This window comes from Lynx rufus, unplaced genomic scaffold (genome assembly GCF_022079265.1).
Source record: "Lynx rufus isolate CCGP_SWC_20201006 ecotype Redwood Valley unplaced genomic scaffold, mLynRuf1.p SCAF_13, whole genome shotgun sequence".
Lineage (NCBI taxonomy): Eukaryota > Metazoa > Chordata > Mammalia > Carnivora > Felidae > Lynx > Lynx rufus.
In genome coordinates this window covers 33,224,599-33,249,812 of record NW_025814827.1, presented here as the reverse complement: position 1 = coordinate 33,249,812, position 25,214 = coordinate 33,224,599, and the positions used below count along the sequence as shown (strand labels likewise).

Here is a 25,214-nt window from a genome sequence, read left to right as displayed (position 1 = left end):
TCCAGACACAGGTACAAAGACCTTTTGCCTAGTCAACCAAACAGATAAATTTTTTAATAGTTTTTTAACAGTATATTTTTTAACATAGGCCAGTTTTGGAAGTCCTCTGCCTTGGTTTGTCTAATGTGTGCTGAGGTTTAGATTTGGATCATGCACTTAGGGTAGGAATCCCGCAGGGTGGTCCTCCCATCAGCACCCGTAGAAGGCACAGGTGGTGGCTTGTTAGCAGGTTATCACACTGGTAAGTTGCTCCTTGTGAAATTGCTATTTTTCTATTTATAATATTTTATTTATAATAATCTGGTGAGGAGTGATTCTGACTCTATCCTCTATTTCATGGAACTTTTCCTTTCTGGTTTTATTTTTTTTTAATTTTTTTTCAACGTTTTTATTTATTTTTGGGACAGACAGAGACAGAGCATGAACGGGGGAGGGGCAGAGAGAGAGGGAGACACAGAATCGGAAACAGGCTCCAGGCTCCGAGCCATCAGCCTAGAGCCTGACGCGGGGCTCGAACTCACAGACCGTGAGATCGTGACCTGGCTGAAGTCGGACGCTTAACCGACTGCGCCACCCAGGCGCCCCTCCTTTCTGGTTTTAGAGCCAAGGTCCAAGCAGAAGCCCCTGCAGTCCTCATGTTCTATCCAGTCATTCTTGTATATTTTATGGATGTATTGGGTCACCTTCAGGATGAGTGACATATTTATAAATAAGTACCATTTATTGAAAATCCACTTGGATGGATGGATGGATGGATAGATAGATAGATAGATAGATAGATAGATAGATAGATAGATAGAGATAGAGATATTTATTTATGTTTATTTATTTTGAGAGAGAGCAAGGGAGGGGCAGAGGGAGAGAGAGAATCCCAAGCAGCTTCCCTTCTGTCAGCCCTGAGCCAGATGTGGGACTTGAACTCCTTAATCATGAAATCATGACTTGATCTGAAACCAAGAGGTGGACGCTTAACTGACTGAGCCACATAGGCACCCCTGGATATTTTTTAGTAGATTGCCTCAAATTGAAAAGATGGCAGAATGTGGAAAGTGGTGAAGGAGGGAAAGTCAGTGAGGGAAAGTCACAAATGTATACACCATGATTTCAGCTGGCTTTAAAGAACAAAAACAAAACAAGTATAGAAGCAGAGGACCTGAGGAAATATGTCAAAATGCTAATGGTGTTTATTCGGTTGGTGGGATTGTGTAATTTTTTTTTTTAACATTTATTTATTTTTGAGACAGAGAGAGACCGAGCATGAATGGGAGAGGGTCAGAGAGAGAGGGAGACACAGAATCTGAAACAGGCTCCAGGCTCTGAGCTGTCAGCACAGAGCCGGACACGGGGCTTGAACTCACGGACCGCGAGATCATGACCTGAGCAGAAGTCGGCCGCTTAACCGACTGAGCCACCCAGGCGCCCCAAGATTTTGTTTTTATGTAATCTCTACACCCCAATGTGGGGCTTGAACGTAACCCCAACATCAAGAGTCGCACACTCCACCAACTGAGCCAGCCAGGTGCCCTGGGATTTTGTGATTGTATCATTCTTGTTAAAACAATAATCTGTTCATAGCAAAATTTTGAAAAAGTGTTCTTAAATTTCTGATATATTTATATAACCTCTGTACAGGAAGCATAAAATTTTTGGCTACTTGAAGCATATGAGCTAAAATTGTAGTGATGCTGTAACTCATTCTTTGTGCTCATTTTTTCCACCACTTTGGCAGACCCTGTCAAATGAAAATGCCCCATGTTAACTTCTAGATATTTCTTAATTGGAAGAACTTGTTTTGGAATCTTTCATCATTTGTGTATCTTTGGATTCAGGTAATGAAGATTCAAAGGTTCCTTCGGAAAAAAAGAGGCCTCTCTACACAGATGGATTTTCCAAACCTGGAAAAAATAAAAGAACTGTAAGCACTACTCCAAGTAAGTTTTGCACACAAAGAAACAAAGTAATAGTTGGCCCCTTCAGGCTAATTCCAAATAGGCGGTGCACCAGAACAGCTGAAACCTTGAATGCTGGAACTGGGGCTTGCATTCTCATTCTCTAATATTCTCACTGTGAGACCACGGGCAACTTATCCTCAGTAAACTCACTTCCTCAGCTTACAGTGGGAGTGGGTTATACCACCTTTTTCATCAGGTTGATACAGACATATCTGATACTGTGGCTTCAGTTCCAGACCACTGCAGTAAAGCAATTATTGTAGTAAAGTGAATCAAATGAGTTTGTTTCCCCCGTGCATGTAAAGGTTACGTTGACACTGTACTGTAGTCTGTCAGGTGTGTGATAGCATTATGTCTCAAAAAAACATACACATATCTTTAATTTAAAAATACTTTATTGCTTAAAAAGCACTAACTATCATCTGAGCTTTCAGCGAGTAGTAATCTCTTTCCTGGTGGAGGGTCTGGCCTCGGTATTGATGACTGTTGAATGCTTGGTATGGCAGTTGGAGTGGCTATGGAGTTTCTAAAAATAAGACAACAGTGAAGTTTGCCTCATCAGTTGACTTCCTTTCACGAATGATTTCTCAGTAGCAGTGAGTGCTGTTTGATAGCATTTTACCCACAATAGACTTCTTTCAAAATAGAGGAGTCTATCTTCTCAAACCCTGTTGCTGCTTTATCAACTAAGTTTATGGAATATTCTAAGTCCTTTATTGTCATTTCAACAATCTTCACAGCATCTTCACCAGGAGTAGATTCCATCTCAAGAAGCCACTTTCTTATCCATAAGAAGCAACTCCTCACCCATTACAGTTTTATCATGAGATTGCAGCCATTCAGTTACATGTATATAGCCTCCACTTATTCTAGTTCTCTTGTTGTTTCCACATCTGCAGTTACTTCCTCCACTGAAGTTTCCTCAAAGTCATCCTTGAGGGTTGAAATCAGCTTCTTGCAAACTTGGTTGTGTTGATATTTTGATTACTTGCCCGACAAATCACAGATGTTCTTAATGGCATCTAGAGTGGTGCATCTTTTCCAGAAGGATTTCAGTTTGCCCAGGTCCATCAGAGGAATTACTGTCTATGGCAGCTATACCTTACAAAATGTATTTCTCAAATAGGACTTGAAAGTCTAAATGACTCCTTGATCCATGGGCTACAGAATGGATGTTATGTTAGCAGCCATTAAAATACCATTAATCTGGAGCGCTTGGGTGACTCAGTCAGTTAAGTGGCCAGCTTGGGCTCAGGTCACAATCTCACAGCTGGTGAGTTCGAGCCCTGTGCTGACAGCTCAGAACCTGGAGCCTGCTTCACATTCTGTGTCTCCCTCTCTGTCTGTCCCTCCCCCACTCACCCTCTGCCTCTCTCTCAAAAATAAATGTTAAAAAGAGAAAGAGAGAGAGAGAGAGAAAGGGAAAGAAAGGGAAAGAAAGGAAAGAAAGGAAAGAAAGAAAGAAAGAAAGAAAGAAAGAAAGAAAGAAAGAAAGCTACCATTAATCTTGTACATCTCCCACAGAGATCTTGGGTGACCAGGTACATTGCCATAAACAGTCACTCTTTTAAAGAAATCTTTTTTTCTGAGCAGTAGGTCTCAATACTAGGCTTAAAATACTCAGTAAATCATGTTGTGAACAGATGTGCTATCATCAAGGCTATGTTCCATTTATAGACCATAGGCAGAGTAAGTGCCATATAATTCTTAACGGCCGTAGGATTTTCACATGGTAAATAAGCATTGGCTTCAACTTCAAGTCACCAGCTGGAGTAACTTTTTTTTTTTTTTTTTTTAATTTTGAAAGCGGGAAAGCACAAGTGGGGGAGGGGCAGAGAAAGGGAGAGAGAGAATCCCAAGTATGCTCTGTGCTGTCAATGTGGAGCCCAATGTGGGCCTCAAACTCAAAAACTGAGATCATGACCTAAGCCGAAATTAAGAGTCAGACCCTTAACCAACTGAGCACCCAGGCACCCCAGACAGTAACTTTTTTTTTTTAATGTATTTTTATTTTTGAGACACCAAGAGACAGAGCATGTGTAGGGTAGGGGTAGAGAGAGAGTGTGGGGGGGAGACAGAGGATCTGAAGCAGGCTCTGAGCCGTTAGCACAGAGCCCGATGGTAGGGCTCAAATTCACCAACCATGAGATCATGACCTGAGTCAAAGTCGGATGCTTAACTGACTGAGCCACCCAATTGTCCTGCAGTAACTTCTAATGAGAGAGTCCACCTGTCCTTTGAAGCTTTATTTTTATTTATTTATTTAATGTTTATTTTTGTCAGAGAGAGACACAGCATGAGTGGGGGAGGGGCAAAGAGAGAGGGAGACAAGGAATGTGAAACAGGCTCCAGGCTCTGAGCTGTCAGCACAGAGCTTGACGCAGGGCTTGAACTCGCGGACCATGAGATCATGACCTGAGCCGAAGTCGGACGCTCAACTGACTGAGCCACCCAGGTGCCCCTGTCCTTTGAAGCTTTAAAGCCAAGCATTGACTTCTGTCTAGCTGTGAAAGTCCTAGATGACATTTTCCAATAGAAGGCTGTCTCATGTACATTGAAAATCTGTTGATTAGTGTAACTGTAGCAGAATTCTTGCACAGAGTAGTGATACCAAGGCTTTTCTTTCCAGGAAGCAACTTTATTCCTACCGGCACCGCTCAGTTGGGTTCGTACCCAAAGAACTGAACGTGGCTATTGTCACGTAGGCATATAGCCAGATTGCCTTGAGGTTTTTTTTCTTTCCTTAGGGAGGGGACCCTACTACATTCCCCACTTTGATGTTTGGACCCCTCTACTTAGGGTCAAAGAGCATCATCTTGGTTTAGAGGTTTATATAGGCTGTCCTTCCACATATCTAGTATGGTCCACCTGGGGCCTGCCGTTTGATAGCTACGATGACATTGTCCCAGGCCTGTCAGAGATGAGAGAAGTTAGACAAGGGGTGGGGATCTGGCTCAAGGTGATCTGGGGTCCCCCACCATTGGGTTTTTCTGGCAGTTGAGTTATAAAATCTTTGGCCTAGGCATGTTAAGTTTTTAACAGAGATGACGATGAACTTTTTCTCCACTAGGCAAGACAGTTTTTACCAATAATTGGGCTTTTGAGAAGCCAAACCCTGGTAGTAGGACTGGGGTATTTTGTTTTACTATAAAGTTTGGGGATCTAATTTTTTTAGTCTGTTACGGCCATCATTTCCCCATGTTGGTACCAACGAAGTATCCTGTCCACAAAAGGAAGGTGAGTGTTAACAGAAACTTCTCACCACATTTCTAGCTGGCTGTGGTGGCCTCAGTAGAACAAAAATCACAATAATAGTGAGAAACAAGGCGTGACAGTGCATCACAGTAAGGAAACATAGAGAAGGTAAGGATAGTCTTTTGTTTCATTGTACCATCAACTCCTGTAGCTTCTGCCATGTGTGGATTAGTCAGCTTCCAGAGTGACTAAAGCAGGGCTGCAGTCTCCTGGAGGCTCCAGAGTTGCAGATTGCTTTTTCCGTATGGTCAGCTTGCATGGTATTGATGGATCAGGAATGCACTCCCAGTTTTGAGATGCTGGCTTCACTCTGCTGTAGTGAATCCAGGGACCCACTTCTACTACCGTTACTGCAATAGGGGTGGACAAAATGACAGTGAATGGTCCCCTCCAGAGAGGTTTTAGGGGTTGAACAGTTCATTCCTTTATCCATATTGCATCTCCTGGTTTAAAGGGGTGAGCATCTGTGGTCAGATTCATAGGTACTCGTTCCCTGACCCACTGGTGTAAGGTGGTTAGGGTAGACCCAAGGGCCCGCATCTGTTGTCTTAGGATTAGACTGTCTATCTCATTTAGATCCCCTCTTTATGCCCTTGATAATGGGGCGGTGGGGGGACGCCTCCGATTTGCAGCTACAGTCTTTTTCCCTGAAGATCCCTTATCTCTCCCTGCCTAATATTAACTCTTTTCCTATTTATTTCTCCCCTGGAATAGGGCCTGTAACTACTGTTAGGTAACAGGAACAATGAACTTTCTGGCTTCTTCAAGCTGACAAGGGATGGTGTAGGGGTACAGCAGTTAGAGTCTACCCAAAGGTTGGTCGCGTGGCCCACAGTATAGTTGTACAGGAAGGCGGCATAAACATTAGCAGACACAAAGAGAAAAACACAAGGTAAAGATGATACTGACCAGCAAGGTGGCATCTTAAGCTAATGTCTACAGTTTCCAAACCTGTCAAATAATCTAGGAGAGACCCTGACTTTGTAAACAACGTATGTCAGGGAGTGTCTCATAACCCAAATGATAGAGAAGCAGGAGCAGTAAGTAATCAATGGTGGCTCTTTTTCCAAGAGTTTGGCCCTAACTTAATTAAAAAAAAATTTTTTTTAAAGCATCTGATGCCTGTGAGGTGTTTAATTTAGAGTTTTGGCTGAGTATAAGCAGACAGTCTACTTTATTTTAATGTGTAAAACTTTTTTAAGAGCCAGGAGTTCTAGAGAAAGAGTGAAGGCAGCCATTTACCATAATTAATTTGCAAATTTTTAGGTAAGCCAAACCTGGGTATTATTTTATAAAGCAGAATTTTTCTTACTTTTGTGACTTTTCTGTCTTGTAGGGGAAGGCCTTTACCCAATTAGTAAAAACAAAACAAAACAGAATCCAAAGCAGGCTCCAGGCTCTGAGCTGTCAGCACAGAGCTTGACGCGGGGCTTGAATTCAGGAACTATGAGATCATGACCTGAGCCGAAGTCTGACTGTGACCAAGCAAGACTTTGCTGGTCATCATAGAATGTACTAATTTTATTTTGGCCCAACAGTAACTTATATATTAATCATTGGCCATTGAGGGAAGGGGTTAAAGGGCCAAAGTCAAGGTCTATTCCCTGCCTTTTTCAACAATGCCCACATGAATATGTTTCGGCCATGTGGATATCCATTTTTGGCATACAGTGGGTTAAGTTTAGTATCTTAGTAAAAGCCCTTCATATATCACCCATCCGTCATATGGCAGAGGCATCCATTCCTCTGCTAAACAAGAACAACACAAATGTGGAGGATTTGAAGGCTGGCATCAAGAGTATTGCCATTATTTTCCCAGCCTTTGGATCAAAGAAGGAATTTTAATCTTAGCCCTGTGTACTTTTAAAATCCATTTATTTTAACCTTACTCTGTCCTGACCACACATAAAATTTCTTTTTAAAGATTTTCCTTCACGAACCTTCTACAACTTTTCTTTGCATTTAGATTTTGTCCCAAGTCCTTTCGCTCCAAATAACCAGTCTCATTTAGGACAAAGTTACTTACTTTTACCTTCAACAAAAATACATTTACATTTCTTATATTTTTCTTTCATATCTCCTACTTATCTACACACAGAGTTGCTTTTCTTATTTTTATCAGCTTTAACTACATTTAGCAGAATTTTAACTCTTAGAAACCTTAGTCTCCAGTGAAACCTAAGTAGTAACCAATCGTGAACTCTGTTACATCAGAATTTTTTTTTAGATGGCGAACTTATGAATCCATTAAGCACAAAGCATGTTTTTAAACAGTTCCAAATATCCTTAGTTTTTTTGCAACAAGTACAAACCTGTATCTAGTAATTCATGTTTTAGCCTCTATCTGGTTAGATATCCAATGAATTCAATCTGAATTTATCATGCAAGCAAAACCTTAACATTTTAGGTTACCAAAGACTTTGAAAGCTATCTGAACAATTACCCATGGAAACTTTGAGACAGACAAAATTAACCATCACTTTAAGTCATCCTTTTGTTAACAAATTGGAACAGAGATAACATGAGCTTATTTGACCTTCAGCAAATCTAGGTAGAATGAAAGTTTATGTTTTGTTTTTTTTAATGTTGATATTTTTATGTGTATTATTTTTACTGTTTATTTTTTAGTAACCTCTACACCCAACCTGGGGCTTGAACACATGACCTCAAGATTTCAGACTGACCAGCGCCCCTAGGATATTCTTAATCAGAATAGCACAAAGCAGGGATCAGCCAAGTACTGCCCACTATGGCCTGCCTTAAAACCCTTAAGCTAAGAATGGTTTTTATGGTTTTAAAGGATTATAAAGGGTTTAAAGGGTTATATATATATATATATATATATATATATATATATATATACACACACACACACACATACATACACATAAATTTGACATTTTATAATGCTTAGAAAGCTTGAGATCAAGGATTGGCAAACCTTTTCTATAAAAGGTCAGACAGTTAATATTTTTGTCTTTGGGGCCACATATGGTATGATTTCTACCATATATACACACACATACACATACACATACACAAACACACGTATACATACGTATACAAAGACAAAAATATTTACCGTCTGACCTTTTATAGAAAAGGTTTGTCAATCCTTGATCTCAAGCTTTCTAAGCATTATAAAATGTCAAATTTATGACTAAGGAAAGGCAGCCATTTGATTAATTGGTGAGGGGGGAGGCAAACCTATTATTCTTATTCTCTGGATTAAACCAAATATCAGGAGTAAAATGGACAATGGAAAAATGGTAAGTGTTTGATAGGTTATGAGATGAATATAATTTGTTCCTGACTTTCCAAGAACTAAAAGATTTGAAATTAAAGTTTTAGCAAAGATGATGGTGAAGTTGACAGGGATGCAGAGAAGAAAATAAGTATTAACAGAAAGACAAGGGGAAGATGAATAAATGGAATTGTCTTGTTACTAACTTTCATATTTTGGGGAACATTCTAGACTTTAAGAAGCTTCATGAGGCTCGTTTTAAGGAAATGGAGTCCATTGATCAATATATTGAGAGAAAAAAGAAACATTTTGAAGAACACAATTCATTTAATGAACTGAAGGTATGCCGATAAAATCGTATACTTTTTTACTTTTTGTTGTTGTTATTTTTAATCTCTATCCAGCATGGGGCTCAAACTCACAACTCCGAGATCAACAGTTGTATGCTTTACCAGTTGTGTCAGCCTGGTGTCCCTAAAATTATGTTCTTAATGGTACTGAACCATTTGATTTTAATCTTGGTACCTTAGCTAATACAGCCAGCTTTTTATTACTCTACCATTGGAATGGATTTGAGTTTAATGTATATTTATCATCTGAAATTGATTCCCCCCACCATAAGAATTTTCAAAACTCTCCAAATTAAACAGGGAGTCCTCACTATAAAGAATGAATTCTAGGGGTGCCTGGGTGGCTCAGTTGGTTAAGCATCCGACTTTGGCTCAGGTCATGATCTCGAGTTTGTGAGTCCGAGTTCTGCATCGGGCTCTGTGCTGACAGCTCAGAGCCTGGAGTCTGCTTTGGATTCTGTGTCTCCCTCTCTCTCTCTGCCCCTCTTGGGCTCATGCTCTGTCTCTCTCAAAAATAAATAAATGTTAAAAAAAAAAAAAAAAAAAAGGAAGTGAATCACTTTTACTGGCTAACTTAGAGGCTTCCTGATAACTGAGCTCCCTGGGGGCCCCTCTACAGGTCCTGCTGGACTCAAGGTCCCTTCAAGTAAGAAAAGGTGAACTCAGCCTCGAGGTTGAGTTAGCAGAGCAGTGAGTTGATGACATCCTGTTATGGCCTTACATGGTATCTGGTATTAAAGAGGTGCCACTCAGAGGGCTGGGAGACATTTATTTTCGAATTTAATAATACACACAACCTGCTTATTAAAAATAATTGGAGGCAGTCTGTGGTGTTACAACACAAAACAGTATAAAATTGATTTAAAAGGGGCAGAACAAGATGGGTGCTTCAGTGGCATCTGACTCTTGATTTCGGATTAGGTCATGATTGCATGGGTCATGAGTTCAAGCCCCACATTGGGCTCTGCACTGAGATTTTCTCTCTCTCTTTCTGCCCCTCCCACCCTCATGCTGTCTGTCTCTGTCTGTCTGTCTCTCTCTCTCAAAATAAACAAATAAACTTAAAAGATTCAAACTCTGATAATATCTTTTAAAAAATAATAAAAGGGGCAGAACATGAACACTGTTAGCAGGGACAGTGTCTGCTGTATCAGTCACTCCGTTGAGTTTTGTATTTCCTGATACATAGGCCAATAGAGAAACACACTGGGTGATGAATTTAAAATTTTTTTTAATGGGGCACCTGGGTGGCTCAGTTGGTTAAGCATCCGACTATGGCTTAGGTCATGATCTCATTTTGTGTGTTCAAGCCCATGTCGGGCTCTGTGCTAACATTGTAGAGCCTGGAGCCCACTTTGATTTCTGGGTCTCCTTTCTCCCTGCCCCTCCCCTGCTCACACTCTGTGTCTCTCTCTCAAAAATAAACATTAAAAAAGTTAAAAAAAAAAAAAAAAGAAACATAAACCATAAGCTTCTTAGTGAGAAGCTGAATCTACAGTAACAAACATTCATTTAAACTATTTATAAAACCACTGTTACATAGTTGAAGACACCATTTATCAACCAGTTAACAATGGCAAAGCCAAGCCATAGCATTTGAATGCTTCCGTCTAACACCCTGGGTGGAGAATCCGACAAGAGATACTCAGTGTCCCATAGTAACATTTTCTTAAACTTTAGCAAGGGTTGAATACCTGGACAGGAGGTCCATACTGATGCTTTACAGAAAGTAGACATGTAGTTCCTTTTTTTGTATACGCATGAGCTAGCTGCAAATATGCCTGCAGCAGGGCTAGTTGTTTCCCTTACCATGAAGCTAGGTCTACTTAAATACTTGATTGAAACTCAAGTTGTCTATACTACGTAATATGGGTGAATTAATTTCCAGGTGAAAATTAAGGGCAGAACAACTACCTAAATCAGAAACTTGTGTGTAGGCCTGAAGATGTGTTGAATACATGAGTAAATTATTTTTTACTGATACCCCATCTGAATGAGTTTATTTCTAAAATCTCATGCCCACTCCCCACTGTACAAGGAATAGATCTATCATGGGTTATTTGGTATGATCTGTTTGGAAACTGGAAAATAAAAAATAATTACAGTGACTTCAGTATAGCTGATAGGAAGTTGTTATTAACAGTTGACATGTTTTGGGATTGGTCATTGGATAGTGTTAGATAATCATAAATAAGAGATCCTAGACAGGATCTTGACTTGGATAATTAGAGCAGGGAAACCTATTTGACTTAGTCACCAAAGGTTTTTTCTACAAACATCAGAAACATTGTGCCCCGAGATGAATGTTTATTTTACCAACAGTGGAAATGATGAAAATCTTAAAATCTTTATTAATATGATATGAAAAAAATCCCAGTTGAATTAGCATTTCTTTCATCATTATATGTTTATATGTTATAATTGGCTGAGGGTTTTTTGGTGAATTTTTTTCTCAATTTTTAAAAAAATTTTTTTTTTCAATGTTTATTTATTTTTGGGACAGAGAGAGACAGAGCATGAACGGGGGAGGGGCAGAGAGAGAGGGAGACACAGAATCGGAAACAGGCTCCAGGCTCTGAGCCATCAGCCCAGAGCCTGACGCGGGGCTCGAACTCACGGACCGCGAGATCGTGACCTGGCTGAAGTCGGACGCTTAACCGACTGCGCCACCCAGGCGCCCCTTTTCTCAATTTTTAATGCATTTATTACCCATTTATATTAATGCTATAATATATTGCAAGTACTTTCCTACAGTTTATATTTTAACTATATTAATGGTGTCTTTTATCTTGTGAAAGGCTTTTTTTAAATTTACCCACCTTTTCCTTTTAAGGGTCTGAGTTTTTTTTGCTATGTCCCTCCTATTCCAAAAATCATAAAAATGAGCTCTTATTTATTTTTACTGCTTTTATTATTTAACCCTATATTTAATCCTTAACCCACATCTTTGTGTAGACGTATGATTGAGCTCTTTGCTTTAAGACTGAAGAGGATTTTTATTGGTAAAAGAAAGGGAGGAATTGATTACATGCATTGTTAACAAAATGAATTAGTACTACTACAATCAATGGTATAATATTCTACCTGAAGAAAAAGTCAGAAAGATTGATAAGGGCTAGTAGGATCATTTCTACAATTTAAGTTGCTCAAACAAAGGTGTAGAGTTGATGGTCCTGACACCAGGTGAACTGTGAGGAGACACAGCATGGAAACTGGGAATCTTTGGGGAAAGATAGACATAAAAAGTATGGTTAAATAGAAGAGCGTGCTTGTTACGTCTAACCTGGGCTCTTGGCTTATGGTACAGATGTGTACTTAGTAAATATTTTGGTTTTAACTTTGTCTCACTTAAGAATCTCTTCTGCTTGTATGTTGAGATGAGAAGTTAACATAATTCTCTTACTGCTTTATTTCCTAGGATATAATCAGTATTTTTCTATCTTAAAATTTCAGTAGTCCCACCACTGTTGTCCGTTAACAAAGTTGTATTTCTTCTGCTTGCAACAGAGTTTAAACTAATGATAGGAAGACATTGTTATTCTTTGTGCCTTGACAATATCAAAAAAAAGATAAGGTAGGAGGACTCTTCCCAGTCATTTCAAAGGGAGCATTTCCCTCTCTCCCTCATTTGGTTTTAGTTTTTTTGTTTCTTTGTTTGTTCTTTAAAGAACTTTTTAAGAAACCACTGGAGGATAATTGGGGTAGGGGTGGAGTTACTTGTAGATTACTCATGCTAATTATGTAATAGGTGGTTCTTCAAGTTTATATTTAATAAACTGCGTATCACCTTCTCAAAGATACCATATGTCCAAGGGAAGCTACTTATCCTCCTTTCTGGCCACAGGGGATTGTTTAGCCACATCCTCTAGTCAGAAAATACCTGGGTTCATGGTGGCTTGGAAAGGCTTTCTGTCACACATGACTCAGCACAACCAGAAGTTACTCCTAACTCAGTTACCATACCAAGGCAAGTTGCAAGGCACTGCCCACCTGGCAGGTAGGAATAGGATGAGGTGGTGAGAAGGAAAGATAACAAGTGGGGTTAAAATTGGGATAGAACAAGGGGATGAATGGGGGTGCTCTGGAGACAGTATCCTCTAAGAAGCCAAACTTGAACAAGGTTGTGGGTGTCTTTCTTCAGAAGCCTCCTGTCACTAAGGGAAAAGTGGCGACCCCAGTTCCTCTCAGGGGAAGATTCCCTGTGGCTTGTACTCCCACCAGCCAGCAACGCTCGCAGGGGGCCGCAGGCTGCATCACCTTGTGCGGGAAGGGGTCCACCAAGCGTCCTGTTCTGTCAGCAACTAAAATGAATGTCAGGTAAGAAGAGGACAAGATCTCAAAGCTTTACTGCTTCCTGTACATTTCAGGTAGATGACATCAAATGTGTTTCAATGTTGGTGAAAAAGAAGGCAAAGAGGATCAGAACAGAAAGATCAACAGATGGTTTTTATAAATTCTAATCTTTCTTTCTTTAAATTTGTGTTCTGTTTTCTTATTTTATCAAATTTCTCTAAGCTCATATTTGGTTCATAAGATAGAAAATATATATGGATATTCATTTTATTAGTTTAATGCATGCCTGCAAAGATACATAAAAATTTTCCATTGACTTAAAAGTAAAGTTGAAGCTAAATTCCTACAGAAAATCTCTCAATGCAGTGAACTAAATTGACTCATCCTAAAGTAGAAATATTATAACCCATTGGGTACTACAGTGTCATGGCCATCATGCCTCATTGATCCCTCTTGTTTCTTGTGCCTTTCCTGATAGCAAGATAGCCATCAAGTATAAGCATCACAGAGATGAAGATGTTCAGGCCCCTTTTCTTTAATACCGAAACATTTTTGTTTTCTTTAATTTACATCCAAGTTAGTTAGCACATGGTGCAACAATGATTTCAGGAGTAGATTCCTTAATGCCCCTTACCCATTTAGCCCATCCCCCCTCCCACAACCCCTCCAGCAACCCTCAGTTTGTTCTCCATATTTAAGAGTCTCTTATGTTTGTCCCCCTCCCTGTTTTTATATTATTTTTGCTTCCCTTCCCCTGTGTTCATCTGTTCTATGTCTTAAAGTCCTCATATGAGTGAAGTCATATGATATTTGTCTTTCTTTAATTTCGCTTAGCATAATACCCTCTAGTTCCATCCACATAGTTGCAAATGGCAAGATTTCATTCTCTTTGATTGCCTAGTAATACTCCATTATATACATATATATGTATATATATACCACGTCTTCTTTATCCATCCATCAATGGACATTTGGGCTCTTTCCATACTTTGGCTACTGTCAGTAGGGCTGCTATAAACATCGGGGTGCTTACGCCCCTTCAAAACAGCGTATCTGTATCCCTTGGGTAAATACCTCGTACTGCAATTGCTGGGTCATAGGGTAGTTATATTTTTAATTTTTTGAGGAACCTCCATACTGTTTTCCAGAGTGGCTGCACCAGTTTGCATTCCCACCAGCAGTGCAAAAGAGATCCTCTTCTCCTCATCCTCACCAACATCTGTTGTTGCCTGAGTTGTTAATGTTAGTCATTCTGACAGGTTTGAGGTGGTATCTCATTGTGGTTTTGAGTTGTGTTTCCCTGATGATGAGTGATGTTGAGCATTTTTTCATGTGTCAGTTGGCCATCTGGATATCTTCTGTGGAGAAGTGTCTATTCATGTCTTTTGCCTGTTTCTTCACTGGATGATTTGGTTTTTGGGTGTTGAGACAAGTTCTTTATGGATTTGGGATAATAACCCTTTACCTGGTATGTCGTTTGCAAATATCTTCTCCCATTCCATCGGTTGCCTTTTAGTTTTGCTGATTGTTTCCTTCGTGGTGCAGAAGCTTTTTATTTTGATGAGGTACCAATAGTTCATTTTTGCTCTTGTTTCTCTTGCCTCTGGAGGCGTGTTGAGTAAGAAGTTGCTGTGGCCAAGGTCAAAGAGTTTTTTGCCTGCTTTCTCCTCGAGGATTTTGATGGCTTCCTGTCTTGTATTTAGGTCTTTCATCCATTTTGAGTTTATTTTTGCATATAGTATAAGAAAGTGGTCCAGGTTCATTTTTCTGCTAGTTGCTGTCCAGTTTTTCGAGCACCACTTGCTGAAGGTACTCTCTTTATTCCATTGGATATTCTTTCCTGCTTTGACAAAGATATTTGGCCATACATTTGTGGGTCCATTTCTGGGTTCTCTATTCTATTCCATTGATCTGAATGTCTGTTTTTGTGCCAGTACCATACTGTCTTAATGATTACAGTTTTGTAATACATCTTAGGTGCGGGAATATGATGCCTCCAGCTTCGGTTTTCTTTTTCAAGATTGCTTTGGCTATTTGGGGTCTTACCTGGTTCCATACAAATTTTTAGGACTGTTTGTTCTAGCTCTGTGAAGAATGCTGGTGTTATTTTGATAGGTATTGCATTGAATATGTAGATTGCTTTGGGTAGTATTGACATTTTAACAATATTTGTTCGTCTTACCCAGGAGCATTGAATCTTTTTCCATTTTTTTGTGTCTTCTTCATTTTCTTTCATAAGCTTTCTATAGTTTTCATTGTATAGATATTTCACCTCTTTGGTTAAATTTATTCCTAGGTTGTTGTTTTTCTTTTTCTTTTCTTTTTTTTTTTTTAATTCTTAATCTCCGCACCCAATGTGGGCCTCAAACCCACATTGAGATTGAGATTTCACCTCTGAGATTGAGATTGAGAGTTGCACGCTCTACCAACTGAGTCAGCTACGTATCCCTGGTTCTCTCCTTTTTCAAGGGCATTTGCAGCATCTAATAGAGGTGGTGCCTGGTAACACTTCCCCCAACACATGCAATTATTTGACATAGTTTTTAATTTTTAAAAAATATTTATTTTTGAGAGAGAGAAAGTGAGAGCAGGGGGGGAACAGAGAGAGAGGGAGACACAGAATCCAAAGCAGGTTCTAGGCTCCAAGCTGTCAGCACAGAGCCCGACGCGGGGCTTGAACCCATGAACAGTGAGATCATGACCCAAGCCGAAGTCGGACGCTTAACTGACTGAGCCACCCAGGCACCCCTGACGTAGTTTTTAGAGTTTAAAAATGCCCTGATGTTTAGAATTCTATTTATTGAGTTAGCTTGGAATATGAGGTAGCTATAGTTGGCAGTTTGGATTGTATTTAATACTACTTAAGGACACCATGGTCAGGGGTAAATTGTTGCTACACTGCAGTATACAGAGCAGCCTGGATTTCACGGCACTTCTCCTGACATTCAGTTTTCTTAACTGTGTTGTAAAATGTTTTGTAATAATTTTGAGGGTTGATTCAGGATTACCGCTGTATCTTTAGTAGAAGTCCAGAAGTTCTCATCTGTTAATTCTACCATCACCACCATGTATATTAATATCTGTCCTTTCTGAATTTCACTGAATCTAAGGACCCCATCAACCAGAGATTCACCATTATCTTAGGGACCACTAAAAAAAATCACTGCCAGGGCACCTGGGTGGCTCAGTTGGTTGAGTGTCCAACTCTTGTTCTTAGCTCCAGTCGTGATCTCACGGGTTGTGAGTTCAAGCCCCACAATGGTCTCGGTGCTGATGGTGCAGAGCTTGCTTGATATTCTCTATCACCCTCTCTCTCTTCCTCTCCCCATCTTGTGCTCTCTTCCTCTCAAAATAAACGTTAAAAAAAAGAAAAAATCACTGCCAGCTATGATGTGTTACAAATTATTAAACACATCCCAAGTTCAGACATTAAAATGTAGAAAAACTGTGCATCATAGAAACAGTGAAATGTCTTTATGGCAATTTGCCAAGAGTAGACAATGGGCTTATGTACATTTCAAATAAATGGCATTCTTCTAGGAAGATGTAAGATCTGTTCCCGTTACTTATTTGGCATAGCAGTCTCCTGTTCCCTCTGACTTGACATCATCAGGAGGAGAAAGTACTTCCTAAACTGTAACTTGAACCCCCCCGGTAGCTCCTTTGAGCTTTGCCTTGTCCTGTATTGGTCAAGGCAAGGAGAGCAGAGAATACAACACCATATTTTACCAGAAAAGTTGATAAATGATTTGCTTTAGTATCAGTGTTTTAAAATGTTTACTCTGCAAAAGAGGTTCATTCACATAAATATTTATTGAGTCCTTTTGCTACTTGGTGACAGGTGTGTGTATGATACAAGTTACTCTTGACATAAGCACTAATGTCTTGTACCCCACTGTCCTGTTTAGGTTTTCAGCTGCTACCAAAGATAATGAGCATAAACGGTCACTGACCAAGACTCCAGCCAGGAAGTCTCCGCATGTGACTATGTCTGGGAGTACCCCAAAAGGCCAGGCTGTGCTTCAGACATGCAAGCTGAAGACCACAAAGGGGAATTCTGCTTCTGGTAAAACAGAACAAAAACTCTCGTTCATCTTTAAGCATGTAACTTCCTGAAATTAAGTATTATATCTGTTTACTTAAAGCTACTCCATATCCATAAAATCAAAAGCAAAAATTTGACCATAGCATATTTTTCATTTTATATTGGTGAGGAAAATGCCAGACACACAAACAAACAAAAAAAGTGATTACCACCTGAGGACTCCATCCTGTCTAGGAGGAGTCCTAAGATGGTAACCCTCCCTGAAGAGCATTCAGCTCCTTCTCGAACTCAGGGATGAGAAGGAGGATCAGAGTATGCATTACAGCCTCTGTTTGATCCTCTGGGACTCTGAAACAGGATTCCAGAGTTCATGGAATAAATGCCGCACTATGGACCAGTAGATTGTGTAAGCCAGAATAAGCCATATGGATACTCTTCTACACAAAGTCTACTTAATTAGTACCTACATTGACCAGTTGGTTTTCAAAAGAATACTACAATAGTGGTATGAAGTTTAAAAAAGTCCCACCAGCAGATTGAGGCTTGTATTAGAATTAAGTATGTCAAGATTCTCCGGAGAGTCCTACTAAATGTGTCAGGAGAGAGCCTTGATCACATAGAAAGAGTTGCCTGCTTGTCCAAGACTAGAGCAATCCAGCTAGAGCTTCAGACCAAAGGAGAGTACAGTGTCGATAATAATCAGTGTGGAGACTGTTGAGAATTTCGTCATACCTTAAAGATAGAATCATGAGAGACTGACAACTATATTTTAAAAGGGTCCAAAATGGTGGGAACAGTAAGTTTATGATTCCTCCTTAAATGAGCTAATTCCCATTCTAACCTTTAATTTACACCAGCAAGCAGACATTCCATATAACATTATATTTTGTTGTTGTTAAATGTTTATTTTTGATAGCACACAATAGGGGGAGGGGCAGAGAAAGGGGGACAGAGGATCCAAAGCAAGTTTTGTGCTGCCAGCAGCAAGCCGGATGTGGGGCTCAAGCTCACGAACCACAAAATCATGACCTGAGCCGGAGTCAGATGCTCAACTGACTGAGCCATCTAGGCACCAGTCCATATAACATTCTAAATCTTACAGTATGGGAGAAAGGGGACTGGGCAGAGGGCAGTACTAAAAATGGAGTGGACTTGGCTAAGATACGACTGTGTTATTTTACAGAGAGCTGGGGTCACACAGTAGCAGCCCTTACCTCGTAATGAGAAAGGACTCAGAAATGGTCACAGATAAGGACATGAGGCAGAAACTAAATGTTTACCATATTCAGAGCTTTCTCCTCATGGTAATTCAGGGGTGTGCTCAGTTAGGATGGGATAGTTTTTTCCCTAACAGATAGTTTTATGTAAAGGAAATAAAATTGTATGATTTCTTTTCCCTGTGATTTGCTTCTTTCACTCAGCATAATGTTCAAGAACCATCCGTATTGATAAATGAGCTAAAGTTTATTCATCTTCACTGGTACGGATGTATTTCAATGTATCTGTTTTACTCCTCATGGACATGTGGATATTTCCAACTTTTGTTATTATGTATAGCGTTAGGACCATTCTTATTAACCATGTCTCCCATACACATATAAGAGCTTCTGTAGACCTAGGATGGACTGCTGGTTAGCAGGGTTGCAGATGGCTACTGTACAGGTTGAATTGTACCCATTTAAACTCTCATCAGCATTGTGGGCAGCCCCAGTGTTTCCCACCACCACTGGCACCTGATAGTGACACAATGAGATCTCTTAAGCACAGGGGTTTTGTGATTTTTGGATTTCACTGAGTGGTCCTAGACGCTGGTGGCTTATTCATGTATATACGCAAGTGCTAACATAGGACAATAGCCAAGTGCAGCCTGTGATGGAAAAGAATTATAAAATGTGCCCAACTCTAGTACAAATTGGGCTGAGTCCTACCATCTTTGTGTATTAACTTTATGGTACAAGAATTCACATTTTTGAGGCGCCTGGGTGGCTCAGTCAGTTGAGCGTCTGACTTTGACTCAGGTCATGATCTCACAGTTCCTGAGTTCAAGCCCCGCATCAAGCTCTGTGCTGACAGCTCAGAGCCTGGAGCCTGCTTCGGATTCGGTGTCTCCCTCTCTCTCTGCCCCTCCCCCACTCACGTTCTGTCTATCTCAAAAATAAATGTTAAAGAAAAAAAATTTTTTTTAAAGAATTCACATCTTTTAATAAGTTTTATTAAATAACAACCGAGCCACGGATCTTTTCATCTATATGTGATAAGGTTCCTTGCAGGCTTTATATCTATTTGTGTGAAAGAAAATGTTACTACTAATGTATAATATTTTTAATTTTTTTAATGTTTTATTTATTTTTGAGACAGAGACAGAGCATGAGCAGGGGAGGGGCAGAGAGAGAGAGAGCGAGACACAGAATCCAAAGCAGGCTCCAGGCTCTGAGCTATCAGCACAGAGCCTGACACAGGGCTCAAACTCACAGACCTCGAGATCACGACCGAAGTCGGACGCTCAATCGACTGAGCCACCCAGGCACCCCTAATGTATAATATTTTTAAAGGATAAATAATATCAGGGACACAGGGTGAAAATTTACCCACTTCTTTAAACAGGATTTTCAACACCCAGCTGACCCTAGGAAATACCATAATATTGAGACTATTTGGGGAGCTGGTCACAAGCAAATCTCAGTGGTTAGCTTTCCTTGGTTATTCTTTTTTCCCCCTTTTCCTTTTTTTTCCAAAGTTTTTATTTATTTTTGGGACAGAGAGAGACAGAGCATGAATGGGGGAGGGGCAGAGAGAGAGGGAGACACAGAATCGGAAACAGGCTCCAGGCTCTGAGCCATCAGCCCAGAGCCTGACGCGGGGCTCAAACTCACAGACCGCGAGATGGTGACCTGGCTGAAGTCGGACGCCCAACCGACTGCGCCACCCAGGCGCCCCTCCCCCTTTTCCTTTTTAACCAAACTAATGATCTATAGATGATATTCCTAATATTGAGAAGTGGTACTTCAATAAAGAACTTTATAGATCTTTTTTCTAATTAAGCCCTGGGGGGGGTTGTTCTTTGGTTTTGTAGTTGTTACCCCATTCAAGTTGACAACTGAAGCAGCACAGACTCCAGTCTCCAACAAGAAACCAATATTTGATCTCAAAGCAAGTCTGTCTCGTCCCCTCAACTACGAGCCACACAAAGGTATGTGGGAATGTTCTGAGATACAAGACATGCAATAGACTTAAGATTAAATAGTTCTGCAGATCTGAGGATGTGAAAGATTCTCACACTTGACCCCCTAGAATTCCTTCCCCGTGGGCCCACATGACCCATGATTAAAAGACTGTCCACTAAGCAAATACTAAATGATTCACCTACATTTTTGTTAATCCAAAGACATAACTTCTAATCAGTGTTAGGGCAAAGAAAATTTCAGGCAAAATCAAGAAACTTGGAAATTGGCCTTTGGGTAAATGAATGTTTTTTTTACAACTTTCAAGTGATTCCAGGCTGGAATCTGCCAGTCCAACAACCTGGGACCTTTATTGGCCATATAAATGCCCATATAAATTGGGCATATGTTAAAGTATCTGTATCTTGCAGTGATTCTAAAATTACTTTAAACATGAAGACTTCCCACAAATCATGTCCAATAGTGTTTATCTTTAAATTAGTAAACAAATCTTATTTAGAGGTAAGTCATTTGTAGTCCAAAAGCAAAACAACTACTTTCCTCTCACCCCACAGCCCTCCCCTCTTTTTCCCATATGTGGCCCTGGCACCTCTATTCACTGAGTTGTCAGGGAGAAACCTAGGAGTCCTCTGGCTTCTCGCTCTCTTAGACCCCATACCTAGTGCATCAGCTGGTCCTTTGAGCTCTACCTTTGATATAGATCTTTGACCCCAACTATTTTCACCCTCCACTGCAACTCCCTTTCATCCAGGTCATCATCATCTCTCCTAGACTTTTGGAATAGCCTCTAGGCCCCACTCCAACCTGAAAAACAGATCAGAGCACGTCACTGATTTGCTCAGAACCTCCTCTAAGAGTTCTCATCTCTCCCCCAAGTTGATTTCATCACCTCCTCCCCTGACGTTGTGCCAATAACACTGGTGTTTCACCCCCTCAAACAGACTGAGCTCATTCCCACCTCCAGGTCTTTGAACTTGTTATCCCTCTGGTCCACCTAGAATACTAGTCCCACACCCCTTTGCACAGCTCCCTCCCTTGTTTTAATGCAGCATTCACTCAACTGTCACCAACTCAGAGGGCTTTCCTCCCTTCCCTGCCTCACACACTGCTGTTTTCTGTTTCTTCATAGCATGTTACTTTGACCTGATACATGTTACCTGACTATAATCCACCTCTACCACTGAAAAGTAAGCCCGAGAGAGCAAGGATTATTTAAAATTTATTGTCAAATTGGTTTCCATACAACACCCAGTGCTCATCCCAACAAGTGGCCTCCTCAGTGCCCATCACCCACTTTCCCTTCTCCCCCAACTCCCATCAGCCCTCAGTTTGTTCTCAGTATCCAAGAGTCTCTTATGGTTTGCTTCCCTCCCTCTCTGTAACTTTTTTTTTTCCTCTTCCCTTCCCCCATGGTCTTCTGTTAAGTTTCTCAGGATCCACATATGAGTGAAAACATAAGGTATCTTTCTCTGACTTCTTTCACTTAGTATAATACCCTCCACTTCCATCCATGTTGCTGCAAATAGCCAGATTTCATTCTTTCTCATTGCCAAGTAGTATTCCACTGTATATAAAAACCACATCTTCTTTATCCATTCGTCAGCTGATGGACATTTAGGCTCTTTCCATAATTTGGCTATTGTTGAAAGTGCTGCTATAAACATTGGGGTACAAGAGCCCCCATGCCTCAGTACTCCTGTATCCCTTGGATAAATTCCTAGCAATGCTATTGCTGGGTCATAGGGTAGTTCTACTTTTAATTTTTTGAGGAACCTCCACACTGTTTGCCACAGCGGCTGCACCAGTTTGCATTCCCACCAACAGTGCAAGAGGGTTCCCGTTTCTCCACATCCTCTTCAGCATCTATAGTCTCCTGATGTGTTAATTTTAGCCACTCTGGCCATTATGAGGTGGTATCTCAGTGTGGTTTTGATTTGTATTTCCTAGATGAAATACTTTATAATATTAAATATGTTTAACCTTGGGATAAACTACTTGGTTGTGATGGCTTTTTTTAATGTGCTATGTAATTGGATTTAGTATTAAGATTTTTTTTTTGTAGTATGAGGACTATCTGTGACTTTCCAAGGATTAAAAAGTAGGACATACTTTTATTTTTAGGAGAAAAAAATGCAAATTGGATCTGTGGAATATGAAATTGAAGCTAATAGAACTATGCTGGCAAATATCTATAAAAACAAAGTGTAAATACTGAAAAGGAGTAGTCCCAGATAGAGAATAAAATTGGGACTATAAATACAAGAATCTTCCTAACTCTTTGTCTTTCCTAAACTAGGAAAACTGAAACCATGGGGACAATCTAAAGAAAAGAATTCTCTGAAGGAGCATGTAAACAGAGTTAGCTTCCACAAGAAAACTTACAAACAACCTCCTCTCCAGACTCGGTGAGTACATAATTATGCAGGTCTATAGTTCTTTTAATGTTGAAAGACTATAGATAAAAAGAAAGCCTCTGAGGGACAGAAAGTTTTGATAATAGTGGTATTTAGGAAGAGTAGGAGTAGAATCACATACAGAACTGCCTAACAGTATGGGTGCCTAAGCCCCACCACAATGGTTTCTAATTTAGTAAGTGGGAGGTGAGGCCCAAGTAACTGCACTGTTTACAAAGCTCTGTAGGTGATACAGAAGGGGACACTGTTCTCTCACATGACCTATTGGCCCCAACAGGACACCTGGACAACCCTCCAGCCCCTAATCCAAGTGCCCAGAGCACCTAAGTATACAGATAGATGTAATTCTTCACTCCCAGGGAAACCTGGGTTACTAGGCTACACTAGGGGAGATCCCAGGATGATCCTAAGCTGCTTCCTTCTGCTTGAAAACCAAGTTAAAGCCAGAGCTTGCAGTGGGCTGCGGCAGGTGCTGGTGGAGTCATTTCCCCAAATAAAACTCTACTGATGCAGGGTTGCCCATCATCTGAGTTGCCTATAGCCAGCTGCCACCAAGACCTTTACTAACTTTGCTGTTAAGATTGTTAACATAGGAACACCTGGCTGGCTCAGTCAGAAGAGCATGCAACTCTTGATCTCCAGGTTGTGAGTTCAAGCCCCACATTGGGTGTACAGATTACTTTAATAAAACTTAAAAAAAAAAAATCATTAATCCTGACTCCCCCTGTCTGAATCCCCAGTTCCTTACAGAAAAGTACAGTGGCTTAATTCAGTAGACTATGGTTCAAGTATTTTCACCACACTATATGATTTTGAGCCTGACCTCTAACTTCCAAAAGTAGAGATTTCTCATTTAAAACAAATTAAGGCACCAAAGTGCCTTCTGTCCCAGTTTCATGCTTAATTGTAGGGTGCCGCATTAACATAAAAGGAAAAATACCAGTTTGTAGCCCTTTAACACAAATGACTTACAGATATGGCTTCTATCAGACAAGCCACTAAATAGAGGACAGTGTCCGATGACAGTGTGTTCTGTGCAAGTGTGCAGGAGGTCAGTGTAAGCTTGGACAGGAGTGTGACAACAGGTGGATTCTTGAGCTTCACTAGAGCCTAATGTGTACCTGTGCCTCTTTAGGGAAGAACAACGGAAGCAACATGAGCAAAAACGAAAGGAGAAGAAAGCAAAGGTTTTGGGAGCTCGAAGAGGCCTCATTATGGCTGAAGATTAATTTTTTGATGTCTTGTAAATATTACCTTATTCTGAACACTTTTTGTAAATATTTTTCTACTGTCTTCCCCGCTTTAGTCAAAAAACCTTTTTCTGTTCTTTGTTCACTATTTATGTAGTGTCGGTGCATTCTTAACATGCTACATCTCTGAAGACGTTATTAACTTTAAGGCTCACATATTCTTTGACGTGGTTTTTACTTAAGTCTCTGTACAATTCACTTTTGAACTGAGACTCATCCTATAGATTCTTGACCTAGATTTTTCATGTCAAGTTCCGTGTGCTGATTCTAATATTAATTGTAATCCTGTTCTAGGCAACAGCATTTACCCTGATGGTAGGTAGTTCTACCACAAGATTTAGTAGAAATTGCACCAATAAAAAGTTATGAATAAGGTAAGCTGAGAAAGTTAACTTCTTGCTCCTCTAGAGAATCTAGTAGTCTTGATCAAACTGGGGGCCATTTGGGTTTGTTATGGCATTAATATTCTACCTATGTGAAGTATCTGGTTACCTATGCACATTAGTTCAGATCACTTAATATAATTGGCATCTGTCACTCAACATACTCTTAAAAACTCTATTGCTCATTCTAGCCTTGCTTATTTAAAAACATACAGGGCCATACTGAAATCTGAGGATTGCTGCTTCAAGGATCATTATGCTCTGTGAAACTGACCTTTTACTCACTTTATGGAAAAAGGTGATTTGCTTAGCACCATAGCCATGCTTGTTGAACCTAAGTGGAGCTTCTGAGCTTTGTACTAATTAAGATTTTCATAGTTGTTTTCTCATGGTGGTAGATGGATTGTTTGTAAATAAATTGGCTTCCAAGATTGAGTTGACCAGCTAAGATGTTAACAGGTGTCTACTTGTCCTCCTTGTGCATTCTTTCCTGACCACCTCTTCCCACCCTAAGAAATGATCATGTCTTCCTTCTGTATTTTTTCACAGCACATACCAATTCTGTTATACTTACCGTTAGATATGTGAGCCCAGAGAACACTGATATATTCCTCGGTGCTGAATATATTCAGATATTGCTAGTACGGTAGAGATCATTGGAAAACAGACTGGTATTATGTTAAATATGTGTCTACCATATGAGCCAGCAATTTTCCTAGGTGTATATATATACCCAGGAGAAGCAGAATCACATGTCCAGACAAGAACTTGTATGCACTATTTACACCAGTATTATTCATTGTAGCCAAAAAGTAGAGAAAATGCAGCTGTCCATTAATGGATGAA

General features: G+C 40.1%; 1 protein-coding gene across 5 annotated transcripts in view; it reads left to right on the top strand.

Moving 5' to 3' along the window:
- NUSAP1 (nucleolar and spindle associated protein 1) overlaps nt 1-24,803 on the top strand; it is a 76,590-nt gene extending 51,787 nt beyond the window's left edge. For all 5 annotated transcript variants that reach the window (XM_047075292.1, XM_047075291.1, XM_047075290.1 and 2 more), the window contains 7 exons: nt 1,830-1,931; nt 8,683-8,792; nt 12,943-13,118; nt 17,003-17,160; nt 20,213-20,329; nt 22,618-22,726; nt 23,871-24,803. In XM_047075292.1, coding sequence (XP_046931248.1) covers nt 1,830-1,931; nt 8,683-8,792; nt 12,943-13,118; nt 17,003-17,160; nt 20,213-20,329; nt 22,618-22,726; nt 23,871-23,964 — 866 coding nt within the window. In that variant the 3' untranslated portion in view covers nt 23,965-24,803. The remainder of the gene's footprint in view (nt 1-1,829; nt 1,932-8,682; nt 8,793-12,942; nt 13,119-17,002; nt 17,161-20,212; nt 20,330-22,617; nt 22,727-23,870) is intronic.
- The last annotated feature ends 411 nt before the right edge of the window (nt 24,804-25,214 follow it).